The sequence below is a fragment of the Cucurbita maxima genome, unplaced genomic scaffold, assembly GCF_002738345.1.
Source record: "Cucurbita maxima cultivar Rimu unplaced genomic scaffold, Cmax_1.0 Cma_Scf00002, whole genome shotgun sequence".
Classification (NCBI taxonomy): Eukaryota; Viridiplantae; Streptophyta; class Magnoliopsida; order Cucurbitales; family Cucurbitaceae; genus Cucurbita; species Cucurbita maxima.
Window position 1 is genome coordinate 6,642,545 of NW_019272018.1, and position 16,700 is coordinate 6,659,244.

General features: G+C 36.7%; 4 protein-coding genes across 5 annotated transcripts; 2 read left to right on the forward strand and 2 right to left on the reverse strand.

The window, feature by feature from the left end:
- Positions 1-10: 10 nt before the first annotated feature.
- Positions 11-3,193, reverse strand: LOC111471442 (uncharacterized protein At5g50100, chloroplastic). Its single transcript, XM_023117172.1, has 8 exons — positions 2,922-3,193; positions 2,488-2,627; positions 2,249-2,356; positions 1,474-1,530; positions 1,085-1,150; positions 902-962; positions 526-572; positions 11-284 (listed from the first exon to the last, which is right to left on the reverse strand). The coding sequence occupies exons 1-8, from the start codon at positions 3,091-3,093 to the stop codon at positions 246-248; spliced, it is 690 nt and encodes a 229-aa protein (XP_022972940.1). The 5' UTR covers positions 3,094-3,193; the 3' UTR covers positions 11-245.
- A 244-nt stretch (positions 3,194-3,437) lies between these two features.
- Positions 3,438-6,215, forward strand: LOC111468234 (succinate dehydrogenase subunit 7A, mitochondrial-like). The gene is made up of 4 exons (XM_023113389.1): positions 3,438-3,642; positions 3,742-3,804; positions 4,410-4,512; positions 5,940-6,215. The coding sequence occupies exons 1-4, from the start codon at positions 3,586-3,588 to the stop codon at positions 6,017-6,019; spliced, it is 303 nt and encodes a 100-aa protein (XP_022969157.1). The 5' UTR covers positions 3,438-3,585; the 3' UTR covers positions 6,020-6,215.
- Positions 6,216-7,314: 1,099 nt separating this feature from the next.
- LOC111472240 (LIM domain-containing protein WLIM1-like) lies at positions 7,315-9,338 on the forward strand. Its single transcript, XM_023117888.1, has 4 exons — positions 7,315-7,775; positions 7,977-8,114; positions 8,221-8,310; positions 9,010-9,338. The coding sequence occupies exons 1-4, from the start codon at positions 7,641-7,643 to the stop codon at positions 9,202-9,204; spliced, it is 558 nt and encodes a 185-aa protein (XP_022973656.1). The 5' UTR covers positions 7,315-7,640; the 3' UTR covers positions 9,205-9,338.
- A 2,893-nt stretch (positions 9,339-12,231) lies between these two features.
- LOC111465553 lies at positions 12,232-13,799 on the reverse strand. Of its 2 annotated transcripts, XM_023110001.1 has the most exons (4): positions 13,271-13,799; positions 13,135-13,240; positions 12,839-12,999; positions 12,232-12,733 (listed from the first exon to the last, which is right to left on the reverse strand). In XM_023110001.1, the coding sequence occupies exons 1-4, from the start codon at positions 13,628-13,630 to the stop codon at positions 12,617-12,619; spliced, it is 744 nt and encodes a 247-aa protein (XP_022965769.1). In that variant the 5' UTR covers positions 13,631-13,799; the 3' UTR covers positions 12,232-12,616. The 2 variants fall into 2 exon arrangements, with proteins under 2 accessions (XP_022965769.1, XP_022965761.1); XM_023109993.1 differs by having other exon boundaries at positions 13,135-13,796.
- Between the last annotated feature and the right edge of the window lie 2,901 nt (positions 13,800-16,700).

Here is a 16,700-nt window from a genome sequence, read left to right on the forward strand (position 1 = left end):
AGCAAGATGTTATAAATAGAAGCAGAAATCAATACCAACGAGATTGTTGAGTACAAGGAGAGCTGGGAAGAAGTGCCTATGATATCTACTAGAGTACATTTGACATTTTGTGGACTACGTATAAAGTATTGTTACGAGTCTATAAGGCAGCCATGTATACAGGAATGTAAAAGAAACGTCTACTAGCTCTCTCCCTTTCTGGTAATCCAATGACCAAGTGAGAATTGTCATCCCGTGTAGAAGGATTACGCCTTGCAAGCCTTGCTGTCATTACATACTTCATCCTGTGCAGAAAACGCCGAATGCATATGTATATGTTTATAAAGATCAATCATTCCTCAACCAGAAGCCGAAGATAAGCTTCTTGTGAGAAAAGGATGTCCAAATTCCTATTTTAATTTCACGTCCACTTCTAAGTCCATAAACAAAAGATAGGCCAAAGAAGAATTCTTCATTTCTTTCTTGTGAGAAGCTCATTCTTGTTAAGTTAAAACTAACGAATTCATAAAAGGCACAAAAGTTTACCTTGTTTTTCTTCCGTGCAACCAGAATATCTTCTAGCGGTGGCCGACCTGAAACAATATCATAGTGACAAAGAAATAGGATCACAACCATGCTGTAAAACCATCAAGAACTTCAAGACTCGTGAGTTTTGTTAATGCAGCTACGAATTGATATTTGAAGGAGTAGGCAGCATTTTGAATTAGTCAACAAATGCACTTATGTGGATAGTTCCGAGTGTGGAAATCCATTAACCACGCAACAAGTTCTAGGCACAAGAAGACTGCTATGGATGTAAGGCATACATAAGGAGTTATACTTTTCTTTCTGTACGCAAGCCATTTGGGGTCTCATATGCACAGAAACTATATTATCTAAAAATCTCACGGTCATGTTTCACCTGTCAATTGAAGACGATATTTTGCCCAGAGACCATATACAGCATCGGCTAATGTTCCAACCTGTGGAAATAAGTTGTTCATAAGCAACAATGTGAAGGCATTGAGAAATCGGTGTCCTGGGATAAAAATTGAGCCTGGTGGAGAAGATAGATGAAAGCTCAAATAAGTTCGAGAAGACTTACTGGTTCATATTTTGTAACGGCATATACCCATCCAAGACCAACTTGTTCATAAAGTCTTCTAAAGACCTGCAGAAGAAGCACGGTAGGGGGAAAACAGAGACAATCTATGAGTAAATCTGTGTTCTAAAGGTTGTCAAGCATCTAATATTTGAACAAGATGTTTTAAAAGATCAACGGATGAGAGAAATAACGAGCCCGAGGTTGATAGAAGCCAAAATTTTAAATACTTCACATGGCAGGGAAAAGGTGTATTACTTACAATAATCGAGTTGCACAACGAGTGACCCAACAGAAAACTATGATATAATACAATCATGATTTTATAACTGAATTTAAGAACAAGAAAAGGAAAAGGAAAAGGAAAAGGAAAAGGAAAGGAAGGAGCTTACTTCCACATCTCTGACCACGGTACCATCTGCAAGGATAGCATGGATTCTTCCCATAACCTGAATGACAATAGAATGTGTAATACTTCATAATTGTTCCTTAGAGACTGAAAAAATTTCCATATAATAAAGTAACTAATACTCGTTTGATTTCTTTTTGGTCCAATAACAACCACTTTTTCTTAATAGAAAAATTTGTAAAGACACTACACATTGCAATAGGTCCTTGAATTTCATAAGTGCAGACTGAGGAAGTAAATGAGAATTGTAATCACCCAAGCCTACCACTAGCAGATTTTGTCCTCTTTGAACTTTCCCTTTCAGGCTTCCTCGGAAGGTTTTAAAATGCGTCTGCTAGGAAGAGGTTTCCACACCCTTATAAAGAACGTTTCGTTCCCCTCTCCAACCAATATGGGATCTCACAATCCACCCCCTTTAGGGGCCAGCATCCTCGCTGGCACACCACCCAGTGTCTGGCTCTGATACCAATCTGTCACGATCGTATTTTCATCATGGTTCGATTTCTCGCAACCTCGAAAATTGGGTTGTAACAAGAATAATGATGGATCGATAGTTCATGGTGTTAGTATTATTCAAAATCAAGTAATGTTAGTATTGATTGTGATTCTTCTTCCTGTTATCGATAATTCATGATATGGCACAATCAAGTAATGTTCAGAAAGATAACAGGAAGAAGAACCACAATCAATACTTTCAAAATTCAGATAATTGATCTCTCAATATTCAATCATTCAGAAACCAGAAATAAACGTCATACGGTTTTGTAGTCAAGGCCCTGATTTTCTTCTGGGGTGTAATCATCTGAACTTATGTCAACAAACTTGATTGTGCCATATCGCTTATTCCTCTCCCTCAGCATATTAACCTGGCAATACCAAGAACTCACAGAGAATTAGATACAAATAAGGGCATTGATCAACAATTTTAAAAGCCAAATTCTACTAAGAGCGATTCCATAGGCTAAATTTAAAAGCAAACAGGATGGCTCGGTACAACCTCACGCATGCAGAGTGGGCAATCTCCATCATAGAGCATTTTGATCTTCCAACTTTCAGGCGATCGTTCTCCATGCTCTCTGTTCGAAGAAACAGGATCTACTGCAGATTCACTAATAGCGCAAATTTGGAATTTCAATCCTGCATTGTTCATCAATCTTCAGGGAGATTATGGTGTGCTGTTTTCCGAGAGAAGCTAATTTCATTGAATGAGACTAATCTTTAGAAAATACCACCCTAAACCCATTAGGTTTAAAACCATGGGTCAATTTGCAAAAGGCGCACACATGAACATGCAATTAATCTCGCCATTTCTCTTCTCTGGCTCTAGCCATTCAAACAGAAGTCTATCGTCTTGTAAATGACTCGCAGATCTTTGATCGGAAAAACAAGTAAAAGGATCGCGAATAGAGAGGCAGGGCGAAGGAATCTTACGGGGTTGATTGGTCCAAAATGCGGAGAACGGTTGCGGAAGAAGCAAAGGAGTGCGATGGAGGCGGAGCTTGGGAAGCTGAGAAGTTGATAGTCGAATTGGATTACCGATCCTTCCAGCAAACTTAGATGCCATGGCAGTGGCAGTGGCAGTGGCAGCTGCTCCAAACGCCATGTTCTAGTTTTTCTCCTCTTGTGGTTTGCATTCGAAGTCTTACGCCAAGGTGAAGCTGATTCTCACCCTTCTTCCTCCTTGCATGTCTAAACGCGTGGCTATCCACAATCCACTTGTATTTCATTTCCATTTCCGTCTATGCTTCTAAAAACTATTGAGACTATTGGGAGAGTATCTCCGATCCAAGTTCATCACTCGCGGATATTATTTTGAGATTAAAAAAAATAAACAAGATTTTTTTATATAATTTTTTTACCGAATATAATAATTTATGTTGTTGAAGTATGTCGTAATCTAATAGAAATTCGTAATTTTGAAGTGGCAAAATAATTAAAGGCATTTCATATTGCGTTAAAGTGGCTGAATCCATTTCTGTTTACGCAGTGAAAGAAAGAAGCCCACTTTCCTTTCAGGTTTTTACATTCCCAAATTTCTCCCTCATCTCACCATCGCAGCTCTCCTCTTCCTTCTCGCATCTCGTACTCAGGAACAATGGCGTTTTTGCTCAACAAAACCACTCTTGCCTCTCATTTCCGATCTCAATCCCAGGTTATTTCTCCTTCGATCGCCTCTTAGCTTATTTTTTTTCTTAATCGTTCTTTTTCTTTTCTCTCAATCAATCTCTTGAGTTGTTTGGTTGACCAACAGGCGGATCCTTCAACACTCTCGCGCCGTGGATTCCACGTCGAGCCAGGAACTCGTGAAAAAGCTGTAAGCATGTTTTACTTTCTCCTTGTTAATTGCTATCTTTAATTGATCGTGTAGCGGTTTATTCCATGTTTTGGGATATTAGTTCCTTGTAGCTCATCGCAGCTCCATTATGTTAATTGATATCTCATAATTATATGTTCAGTTTTTATTGTATGGCTGGTAATCTAGTTCCTTTCGCTTTATTGTATTTGAATCTTTCGACCCTAGTGTAGATGGAAGCTTTTCGAACCTGTTCCAACTCCTGTATTTAGGACTAGGAAATTAGAGGGGATGGGAGGTCGCCGTGCTGTTTTCTTAACTAATGTGATCCCGTGCTAATGGCTTGAAACCCTGGTGAAAAGTGATGTGTTCATAGTATTGGTGAAAGTTACGGGTTTGCTTTGCAGTATGTAGTATGTTCTCAAACTCCGCATGTATAATTTCCGTAGCGATACTTTCTTAAGCATGTGTTTGAAAATATTTATTCCTTGCATCACAGAAGAGCATTCCTCTACTGGATAAATAAATATCTATCTAATTTTTTGGTTCGCCTCTGGCATTTGTGTGAGGGAATTTAGTTGCTAAGTATGTGATGCAATGAGTTTTAATATGTTGAATGTCTGCAGTTATTAGCTGAGGACCCTTCTCTAAGGCGGTTCAGATCACACAAGAAAGGTGTCTCTAGAATCAAGAAAATTGGAGATGTTCTGACCATTGTGGTTGTTGCAGGTATGAGTCTTTTTTCCATTAAATAAAATACTTGTCTCTTTGTCCAGTGGGTCCTTGCTGCTATCTGCTATTATAGCAACATTGATGTGGATGGTGTGTGGCTGAATGATCTTTTGAGTGATGTATGTCGTTACGAGAGTTTCATATCTTTGCAAGCTTCTTAGAAATGAAAATTGGCTTTCGGCATTTCAAACTTTCCATGCTTTTAGCCAAACCTAGTTTGTTCTTTCCTAATTTTAGGATTGTGGCAACTGCCAGATTATTATTAGTGCCTTTTAGACTTTAGTGGCATTATCCTTGAGTTCTATCCATGATACAGCTTGCTAACAACAGGTTGATTGAGACTAAGTAGCTATTTTTTTCTGTTTATTTAATTGGCGTGCTAGCTTTTCGACTTTAGTAGCTAGTATGAAAGATTTCATTTTAAGTTGATGATACTTAGTCTTAGTAATTGAATCAAGTGATAATTACCTAGACAACTGGCTTATTTTCTTCACAATTTCTATACTCTACAAAATGTTTGTGTAGGATGATGCACTGAGCTAACTGAGTTCATAGACATTTGATCTCCCCCACAAACTTTATTTCCATGAGTAGAATTTGGGTTGGGAAGTTAATTTGTCCATTATCCAAAGGAGAAAATTAAAAATTTGTAAATTTTGAGTGCTTCACATTTGCACCTGGCTATGTTATGTGAATTGGCATGATGACATGAGACATCTCTGATTTCTTGTTTTTGCTGTTTCTACGCCCCAAGTCATTGTTGGTCATTAGAAGATTCTTTTTTTTTTTTGGTACAATGTTACCGTCCATAACAACTTTGAACTTTGTTATAACTTAAGGCAACATTCAACACCATACTTCTATCCCCAAGCATGCCAACCTCGTCTTTTCTTTGAAGAGACTATTGATCAATTTTTATGAGCTATTTTTGTATGGCAGATTGTTGGTTTCAGTTATGGAACATGTTCAACATAAAATGATGCTTCCATAAAGATATACGTTCTTCCTGAAATTATTTTGTGAAGGTGGTTAAAAGGAAAGAAAATATTCTTGGGAATGAATGCTTCAAGAGCTGTTTTATGGGTCATTTGGTTGAAACTAATGACAAATTTTTTAACAACATACATAGAAATTCTAAAGGAAAGTGGTAGATAATTTGAGAGAATTTAAAGCGTGTAACCTTTCTTTGATCAAAGTCATATAAACGTTTTGAAGATATCTTCTATCATCATGGGGACTTTCTTTCTCCTTAATCTCCCCATGCTTGATGGTAGGAGGGCTATCTCCTTGCCTCTCTTTGTATCTCTTCTGTAATCTTGGAATGAGATTTTTGTCTCACCCACCCCTCCCAACAACAAGAACTATAATAATAATAATAATAAAAGAAAAAAGAAGCTGATCTTTGTTATTTGTATGTTTTTCAGGATGTTGCTATGAAATCTATGTAAGAGCAACCATGCGAGAAGAAGCTCGACAGGCAAAGACTGCTAGCGGAAGCACATGATGGAATTAAGAATCCAGTGGCAATTAAAATGTCCGGCAAAAGTTTCCAATGCTTTCATTTGTTTGCTAAATAAAGGTTGTTTTTTAAGCACCATTCTGTTAGGTTTTAATCATCAATAATATTTTTTGACCTGAGACTTTGGATCATCCTAAGGGATAACAGGATACATTTTTATCGTTATGAGCACCTTTTATAACCTTGTGTTGCCTGCTCTTTAGTTTGAAATATAAGTGACATGATGGAGGGACGTGAGCTGAAACTATTGAAGATTTTGAGAGATGGGATTATCCTTGAAAAACTGTTAGAATGTTGAATGAAGAATTGATATATTCAAATTTCTTGAAAAAGAAGATTGGACCCACTACATTAGCAGTAACACCCACATGAACAAACGATTAAAAATGAATTGAAAAATACAAGTAAGATTGGTTGGTGTTTATTATTGATATGATTTGAAGTATAAATAATGCTCAATTTAGTATAGTCTCATTTATATTTTTAAAATAGGACAAGAATGGTGGGTGGGACAGATCATTTCAATCCCTCTTCCCAGTAGGTGCCTAAAAGGAGAATGAGAAAAGATGTAAACCAAAAGAACGCCCCATTCCCTTTCTCACTTGAATCTAATGTGGAGAAGGATAAATAGTATTGAATGTGTTATAGATGATCGAGCACATGTTGAATAGCCACACGAGATGGAAGAAATTGAAACTTCCAAGATAACCCCTCAATCGATACAGTACCAAGTCAAAGCAGTCTAACAAGAGAGAATCTTTGTTTACAACTTCACATCCTAGTGTCCAATCGGATGATGAAGAGATGTCTTCTTTGGTAGTCTAATTCAAGTCGGTGATTGTAAGATCCCACGGATCAAAAAGCCTCAATTAAAGTTCAATGAGATCCGATAAAAATTAATAAAGCAGAGCAGAAGTTAAAGATGAAAGCATTGTAGCGTGGAGGACGACCGGAATTGAAACATATTAGGATAAAAAATTCACAAAATTCAAAAAGAAAAGAGCAATGATTTAAATTTAATGAACTACAAGATAATGAAATCGACACCTTGTATTTGCATAAATAATTAGTTAGATGAGTTTGTGATATGTCAAATCATGAACCATAGTACTTGGAAAAAGTTGTCATGTATAGATGCATTTCTTATCTGTCATACATTTGATTGCCAAAGACATGCCATTTTTTATTCAAAATTATCATCGGTTGTTCATTCAACAGATCAGATCATCCCTCAAATTTTATCATTAAAATAAACTTGGCTCTGAAACATAACGTATATGGCAATAAAATTGCATTAAAACCCACATTAATCCACTGGTTGGAGCATAATATTCAACTTTTGTGAGCAATTAAAAGAGCTGAGACATGAAAAATGATGAAGTAAACGGCTGTTCAGATGGGGAATTTATGTTTCTGGTCAAATCTTCAAATTACCCATTACTGGAAATTTGTCAGTTTGTCTGTATGAATAAGCCTGAGCTGTAATCTGTGACTCAGAATTTTCTAACACTAAAAAGGGCAAAGGAGAGCTCCTCTGCTTCTTCTTTCCCTTCCTTCTTCTCAGCCTCATAGTTCAGTTCAGCTCAGCTCAAATTCTTCTTTGAAAATGGCGTTTTTAGGGACAACCCAGAAGTGCAAGGCATGTGACAAGACTGTTTACTTGGTTGATCAGCTCACTGCAGATAGCAAAGTCTATCACAAGGCTTGTTTCAGGTGCCACCATTGCAACAACACTCTAAGGGTAAATCTTTTGAATAGAATAGATCCCCAGATCCTATCCCTCATACTCTGTATCTCTAATTGATATCAAATGATCCTATATGCCTACCTTTTCTGTACTGATTCTGTTTTTTCTGATACTCGGATCTATATGTCTTAACCAGTAGAGATATGAATAGGTGCCTGTCACTTTGAAACGATTCTGTTTTTTCTGTGATTGCAGTTGTTCAATTACTCTTCCTTTGAAGGTGTTTTGTATTGCAAACCTCACTTTGATCAGTTGTTCAAGATGACTGGAAGTTTGGAAAAAAGTTTTGAAGGAACTCCAAGAACTGTGAGGAAACACAGATCTACTAATCAGGTTTTTCATTGCTTCATTCTTTTAAAATCACTGTTTATGAACTGATACCCAACTCCTTGGTGTTGGTATTAGTTTATGAAAGTTAAACTTTTGACTTAAATTGAAGGGCCAATCCAATAGCAAATTGTCAAGCTTTTTTGCTGGAACTCAAGACAAATGTGTTGCTTGCAAGAAAACTGTTTATCCAATTGAGAAGGTAAATGGGCAAATAATGAAAGGGTTCATGACTTTCCTTGTTTCTTTTTCCTGTTTTTCTTGAGAGATTCATAGTGTGATAAAGTTGGAAGTTCCAAACTGGGAAGGATGGTTGAATATTGTCTTTAGCTTCTTTTCCTACCGTATCCGATAGAAAGCTCGAATCCATAGTCAGTCCACTCGACGTCACAAATAGTAATAAGAAAATCAGGGACAGGGTCAACGATCACTCATGTCACTGGCAACACGACAGGAGTGAGATTGTGAGATCCCACATCTGTTGGGGAGAAGAATGAAGTATTCTTTATTAGGGCGAGCAAACTTGTTTTAAAAAATCTTGAGGGGAAGCCTGAAAAGGAAAACCCAAAGAAGACAATATCTATTAGTGGTGGACTTGAACTGTTACAAATGGTATCAGAGCCAGACACCAAACGATGTACCAGCAAGGACACTGGACCCAAAAGGGGGTGGATTGGGGAGACTCACGTCAATTGTAAAGAGGAACGAGTGCTAGTGAGGACGCTGGGCCCCAAAGAGGGGTGGATTGTGAGATCCCACATCGGTTGAAGAGGGGAACGAAGTATTTTTTATAAGAGTGTGGAAACCTCTCTATAATGGACGCATTATAAAAGCCAAGTGTATTTGTTTTAGTATAACAACATATTGAGGTGAGAATTTGAGGTCTCTTTGTTTGGTTCAGGTGGCAGTAGATAGTAAATCATACCACAGAGGTTGCTTCAGGTGCTCACATGGAGGATGTGTGATTAGCCCATCAAACTACATAGCACATGAACATCGACTATACTGTAGGCATCATCACAACCAGCTCTTCAAACACAAGGGCAATTTCACCCAACTTGACAACCATCATGAACATATTAAAGGGACTCACTAAGAACACACACCACTTCATTCAGACTTTAACCTCTTTTCATCCTTTCATTAATGAGTTTTTTTTTTTTATATGTGAACTCACTGGCTTTGTTTCATCTGCTTTGTTCTATCTTATTGTTCCGTTTTGGCATGTTACATATCGTCTTTAGTCTCACGGTTTTAAAGCGTGTCTACTATGGAGAGCTTTCCACACTCTTGTAAGGAATGTTTCGTTCCCTTCTTCAATCAATGTGGGATCTCACAATCTACCCCCTTGGGAACGCAGCGTTCTCGCTAGCACACTGCTCGGTGTATTGTAACGGTCCAAGCCCACCGTTAGTAGATATTGTCCACTTTGACCCATTACGTATTGCCTTCAGTCTCATGGTTTTAAAACGCGTATACTAGGGAGAGGTTTTCACACCCTTAGGGAGCCTAATGTCTTCGCTGGCACACCGTTCGATGTATGGCTTTGATACTATTTGTAATGCTCCAAGCCCACCGCTAGTAGATATTGTCCGTTTTGACTCGTTACATATCGTTATCAGCCTCATGGTTTTAAAACGTGTTTACTAGAGAGAAATTTTTGCACTTTTACAAGGAATGTTCCGTTCCCCTTTCTAATCAATATGAAATCTCATCCGAGAAAACAATATCCAATAAATTATGAGATATATCTCAATTATTATTCTTATCTAACAGCTGGAGTCAATGAATGAGATTGAATGACTCACCAATGATATGCCTCATAATCTGTAGAACAAGAAGTTAATGATATTTATTCTTCTACTCCAACCTCCACACCAGAAAGAGAAAAAACAAAGGAGGGAACTTCAACTTATAATGACATATTGCTTTGGGAGTTGAGATATCGGTTCTTTTTTTCTCGTTCGATAGCTAAATTGTAATCACTCAAGCCCACTGTTAATAAATATTGTTTTTATTGGACTTTCCTTTCGGGTTTCCCTTCAAGATTTTAAAACGCATCCGCTATAGCGAGGTTTCCATACCTTTATAAGGAATGTTTTGTTCTCCTCTCCAACTAATATGGGATCTCACAATCCACCCCAATTGGAGGCCAGCGTCCTCACTGGCACACCACCCGGGGTCTAGTTCTAAGACCATTTGTAATAGCCCAAGTCCACCAGCGGGCAAATATTGTCCTCTTTAGACTTTCTTTTCTAGACTTCTCCTCAAGATTTTAAAACACGTTTACTAGAGAGAGGTTCCTACACTTATATAAGAAATACTTCGTTCCTCTGTTCAACTTGACATGAGATCTCAATCGGTTGACATAAGAATGGATACCATGTTGGCCTGAATTATGTTATAGCACTAGCAGTGCACGAGGGGCTGTCACATTCACCACTAAATCTCTTCCTCATTTTGTCTTTGGTTTCATATTGTGTGCATGCATGCCAACTCTCCCTTTCCTTTTTTCTTACAACTAACCTATCAACTAATCTCTTGTTTATAGCCTTATCAACAATCCTTCAAAACAAATATGCATGTTCTTGATGTTGATTGATGTTCTATGTTCAAGAATAGTAAAAACGAGTATGAAGATGCACTTCGAAAGAATAATAATTGACTGCACATCTGTATCTATATGTATGTCTCTTCTTCTACCCCTCATTAAAATTTTGACTTTTGTACCTTCTTCTCCATTAGCTAAACGGGTGTCAGTGAAGATGTTGGTCCCCGAAGGGTAGTGGATTATGAAATCCCACATCGATTAGAAAAAGAAACGAAACATTGTTTATAAGGGTGTGAAAACCTCTCCGTAACAAACACAATTTAAAAATCTGAGGGGAAGTCCAAAATAAAAGGTTTAAAAAGGACAATGGGCTTGGGCTATTACATTGTTCCCCGTGAATTTCCTAAAGAAAAAGCTTAAAGAGGCGCAATATCGGTCTCATTTTAGTAACATCTTAGGTAGTTTAATCCACCGAGGTTTTGAGCTATCCATGCCAATATGTCAGTCAACAAACCACACAACATTTATCCTACCACGTCTCCATAGTGTTTTTGAGATTCATCCTTTTCCTCAGCAACTCTCCTACTACACTCACACATTTTCTATCAACGTCGGACCTAATTGCAATCTCTTTCTTCTAAAACTTTTGGTACTCCCCTTCAATATTTAGAGCCCCAACCCCTTCAAATATGTTTTTGATCCTAAGTGTGAGAGAAGAGGGGAACGAGTATCAGTGAGAACGTTAAACCTCGAACGAGAGTGAATTATGAGATCTCATATTAATCGGAAAGAGAACGAAACATTCTACTATTAGTGGGTTCGACTCTAGCCCACCTCCTCCTAAATTTCCTTTGGATTGAAGTAAGGGAGAATTAAAAGAAAAGGTTGAAATCTGAAAGACTTTATTAAAATCATGATGGTTTGGGCATTGAGGAATATTCCCCTTGTTTTAAATAAAAAGATGAAGTTAATGATTGTATGAGAGTAAAAAATATATATACAAAAATGATGAGAAAGTTTAAAAATAATATAAATAAATTGGGTAGTGCTGATCCATCACATCCCAATTAGATCACAATTATGATATTTAACTGTAGCTATGCACGAGGGGCACTGTCACATTGCACTAAATCTTTACTCATTTTGTCTTAGGTTTCATTTCTTGCATGGACTCACTCTTTTCTATTTCTTTTTTCCCCTTTTTTAATTATATCTTAACCTCTATGTTTCAAATCATTTTACGAAACTATTGACCCTACAACATTTGATTTTCTTGGTAACATTTAAACTCCAAGCAATCATAGCTTTCCAACTACATTTAGTGGACACAATTATTAATCCATTTCATTAGTTCCAAGAAAATATGCTGGAAATGAATCATTACCGTACGAAGCTAGCTAGCTAGCTAGCAAATCCACGTCACTTCAACTTCAACTGTTCTCCCGAGTTGTAAGCTTTAAAGAACTCGAGAGATGAACCCTGCAATCAATTTAAACGTAACTAAACTCATTTTAACATTTATCTTCAACTCTACATGTTATTGAACATAACAACAAAAACAACAGAGTAGAGTAAGCACAAGCACTTGTCTATTCTATTCTGCTAAAACAGATGAAACAGAGTGGTAATCAAAACAGAGCTCATTTTGCACAATGACCAATAGCCATTACTGAAAAGGACTTTGAATTTACAAAGATGTTACCCACCCTGCTTTTCCTATGCACGGTTTTATGCTGTTTTGCTTCCAGATCTGCTCTTGAAGGAATTTCTCTTCTTGAATTAAAAAGCTCATTTGGCTTCTCATCTTTATTTGTTTTCACTTTCTCCAGTTTTCTGCTTTTTCTGTTGTTTTTTTTTTTTTTTTTTTTTTTCCCTCTTTGGAGAAGTTTAAAGAGCCTTGGACAATCTGTGCCACCCTGTCTCTCAATAGCATGTGGGAAATAGGGAACATAAATGATTAGCTACCAGCTTCTGAGATGCTATGTAATGAAGGTTGCCATGTTCTTGACCTGGCTATGGCCGAGGTTGTCGATGTACTTGTCCTTGGTCTGTTGTTCTTCTCGTGTTTGGTCGCCTACAAAAATTATGCAGTCGTTTACAAACAATTATAATTAAATCAATCGTCAAAAGAACTCCCTTCAAAGTTGAGAATTGTTTTGATGTTTGTTAAAAAATTCACCTGAAAAGGATCTTCAGATACAGATCTTCCAGCTGCGGCGGTGGCTGCTGAATCTGAGCCTCTGGCTGCACGTTCTTTCCTCCTCCCTGCCTTCTCAGCGGCTTCTAACTGGCTTTGTTTAACCTTTGCTTGTTTCTTTGCGGATAAACCACTCATAACCTCTGAAACCCACAAAGAAAATGAAGCCATTAATTCAAATTCAGACTAAAAAATTAAGAGATTTGAAGAATTTTATGGGTTGGATATGAAAAACAGACAGCAACAAGAGGAAGAACGGTGGTAGATATAAAACTCACCTTTAGAAGTGATGAGCCTGTAAACTTGGCCAAGAACAAGCGTGTCAGCTGGGCGAAGAAGCTTGATTCTAGTTAAACGAACCGAATTACTACTGCCTTCATTCTCCTTTTTCTCAACCTTTCTGGCTTCATTCTCCTTTTTCTCAACCTTTCTGGCTTCATTCTCCTTTTTCTCAACCTTGCTGGTTTCATTGTTATTAGAACTTTCATTCGGTGTAACCATGGTGGTGGAGATAAGAAGAGCAACATAATGACCAGGATTCATCTTCATGATCTCTCTAGCAGTCACAGGCCAATATAGTTTGTCAACTTTCCCACTTGGGTGTTGTATCACAAGTGTTGCTGCATCAATGGCTTGGCAATTTCCCATCTCTCTCTCTCTCTCTCTGCTGGGAATGAAACTGTGGGAGAAGAGGATAATGAACAAACAAAAGGGGAGGCCAAGGAAAGAGGACCAATCTTTTTTTATAGCCACTAGAGATAGAGAGGTACTCATTCACCAGCAGCTTTAACCTCTTATCTATTCAATAGATCTTGGGGTTAAAAGGGCTACCCAGGTGACAAAGAGGGGCAACATTGTCCAACAAGTTATGATGTGTTGAGCTATGATTGGGTGGGTGGAGGAACAGGGGATTTGGTGCCAAAGGTGAAAATACAGCTTCAAGTCTTGATATGTGCATTACATGATGAATACAGTCTCATTGCTTTGCTTTCCCCAATAATTTTCTCTTTTCAGTTTGGATTTTTTTTATATCCCCCATGGAATTCTTCGAAGTAAGACTACCACACCACTTTGTAAATGAAAAGGAATCTATGAATTAATAAATGAAATGGGGATGGAAACATTTCGAATGTCATGCTCTCAAAGTTATGATTCAACAGGACCACAAAGAAGACAAAATTTCCCTTCATAAAATGTCAAAGATTTCCCACAGCCCCAAAAAGAGAAAAAAAAAAAACTTGAATCTTCTACTTCCAGTGGTTCTTCTTGGATTACACAACTGGGAGTAGTTTTCATGTAGCCCACAAGAAACAGACCAGAATTGGAGGTGAAAATTCTTGTGGGCGCCTCTAAATCCAATCCCTAAGCCCATCTCCTTCAGAATTTTCATTCAAAACAGTAAAATAAATCATAAAACAGAGCAATTAAATAAGTTCCATAGCTTCCAAGAATGAAACAATCAAGGTTGAGAAACCCTAAGAGAATCAGTATAATGAGTGATGTCGCATCAAAGGGAAATTCAGACAGAGTCTCAACGTTTTCTCCTTTTTCTTTTTTGGTTAGGTATTACATTACGAGCTCTTTCTATTCATTACAACCATCTCCCTTTCAAAAAGGAAATTTACCCTTTTCACTAAAGCTTCCATCTGCCTCAGCCTTCGCTGCTCAAAAAGCTTCTTCTTCTTCTTCTTCTGGTTTTCTTTAACCTAATTAAAGGATTTTCTTATGGATTGTAATCATGCTTAGTAGGAACCGTTGTTGGGCTTGTTTAATCGATCCAGGAAAAATGAAACCCTAATATTATAATCCATTAAAAGATTGATGCGACAAAATAAAGAAAAGCTTACCGGATTTGAAAATGGCGCTTTCAAAACACAACATTCTTGGCAGGCATTTGCCAATATCATTGAGGTCGTAAGATTTAAAAGAAATTATTGTCGTTCTCCGGCTGTTTGAATTTGGATCGAACTGTTGTTGATTCAAACAAAAAATAAATGTTCTTCCAAGTGGAAGGAAGCCCACTCACTTTTTCTTCAATTTTTTAATAAAAAGAATTATTAAGAGTATAGACCACTTGAATTGATTTAAATTAAATTAATTTTTAAGACTAAATTGAAATTTTTAGTTAAAAAAAAAAACTTATTAATATATATGGTTCATAAAAGAAATTTCAACTGAGGTCAAAGTCTCAGTGTTTTATAATTTGTTCTTAGAGTGTGGAAACCTCTCCCTAGTAGATGCGTTTTAAAATCGTGAGGTTGATAGAAACGAGTTAAAACGAATAATATTTACTAGCAGTAGACTTGAATGGTTACATATTAATTTAAGTTGTTATTTTAATAAATAGATAAGAGAAAAGGTAGTGGAAAGAATAATAGGTTGTATGAAACTTTTAATATAAACTTGTTATTCAAAGAGACATGACCCTTAAATTTGGGATATACATTATGCTTTTATGGAAAGAATAACTGTCACATGCTTCAAGATTTTATTTTCAAATCACCCTCTCACATGTTGAGATGTACTTTTTATTTATTTATTATTTTTTTTAATCTTCATTCATTATAAAATTAAAGATAATTTATTATAATCCCTAAATTAGTTGCATTCATGCCTTAGATTTCCTCTAAATTTAAATTTATTATCAATTTTATTTATTAATATTAAAAAAAATCTAAAAAAATATTCATTCTATTGGTCAGAATTTTGTTTAAAATATATCTTACCATTAATTTGGATCGTGCAATATTGGTCGACCAATATATTAGAGGTTTAAATGTTGTAGATGAAGAAGATGAAGAAGTTTGATTGGTCAAAGCCGTAGAAACAATATGAAGAATGGAGGCATGTGAGGGTTAGGTATTGCAAGAGGAATGAGATGCAACAAATATAAATATCTTCCCTTTTTCTGGTGCACAAAACAATAACAAATGAGTGGGTACCGGTTTTCTCCTAAACCCTAAACCCTAAACCGAACAAAATAAAAACATGTGAACCGAACACCGAACAAAATAAAAGAGCTACTCAACAGTTCTTCAACGTGACAAGCTCTCCGGAAGTTTTGAATTTGATTGAATGTTTGTTTTTTTCCAAAAATATTTTTCTTGTTTTGTTTTTCAAATGAAAAGCATTAATTGTGTAATTTGTCTGTCACATCCGTATGTAGTAGATCCATATGTGGTTCATAAGGAAATGGTTGATATCGATCTTTTTTGAGTGAGAGTGAAATGTGCCAGCAAAATACGAGTTAGTAGCACCGAAGTGGTTCTAAATCACGTGCACTCTAATACTATATAAAGTTTGGAGCGTAAGTTCTATTTCATTACCATTTTCATGATTTCAAAAGGGAAATTAAAGCCCTTTTTGAAATTATTAAGAGAGAGCTTCCCAAATGATGAAAATGTGGAATATTCCATGTGGCCCTTCACTTTCATGTATAATTGTCCCTTGGGTAGTAGGGTAGCTCAACATGGCCTTGTATTTCAGTGGTTGACTTGTCAAAATGCACCCTTTTTCAATCTTGAATTGCCCTCCCACCTAAGACTTTAAATGAAAATGAATTCCCTTCAATTTTTAGATGCTTCCTTTGTCTCCTCCCCTTTTAAGGTTGTCCACGTGCCCGGTTCTCAATCTGTCTAACCTCTTAGCTGATAACGTATACCATAATCAATTGAACTATATTCAAGTTGCATATTCTTGACAATTTGGCATTTTTTACTATACATTATGATCATTTGCATCACTCCATTGTGACATGTGCCCTGTTCTCAGTCTGACCTCTTAGCCGATAACATATATCATAATCAATTGAACTATACTCGATTTGAGTAATTTTTTTTTGGAT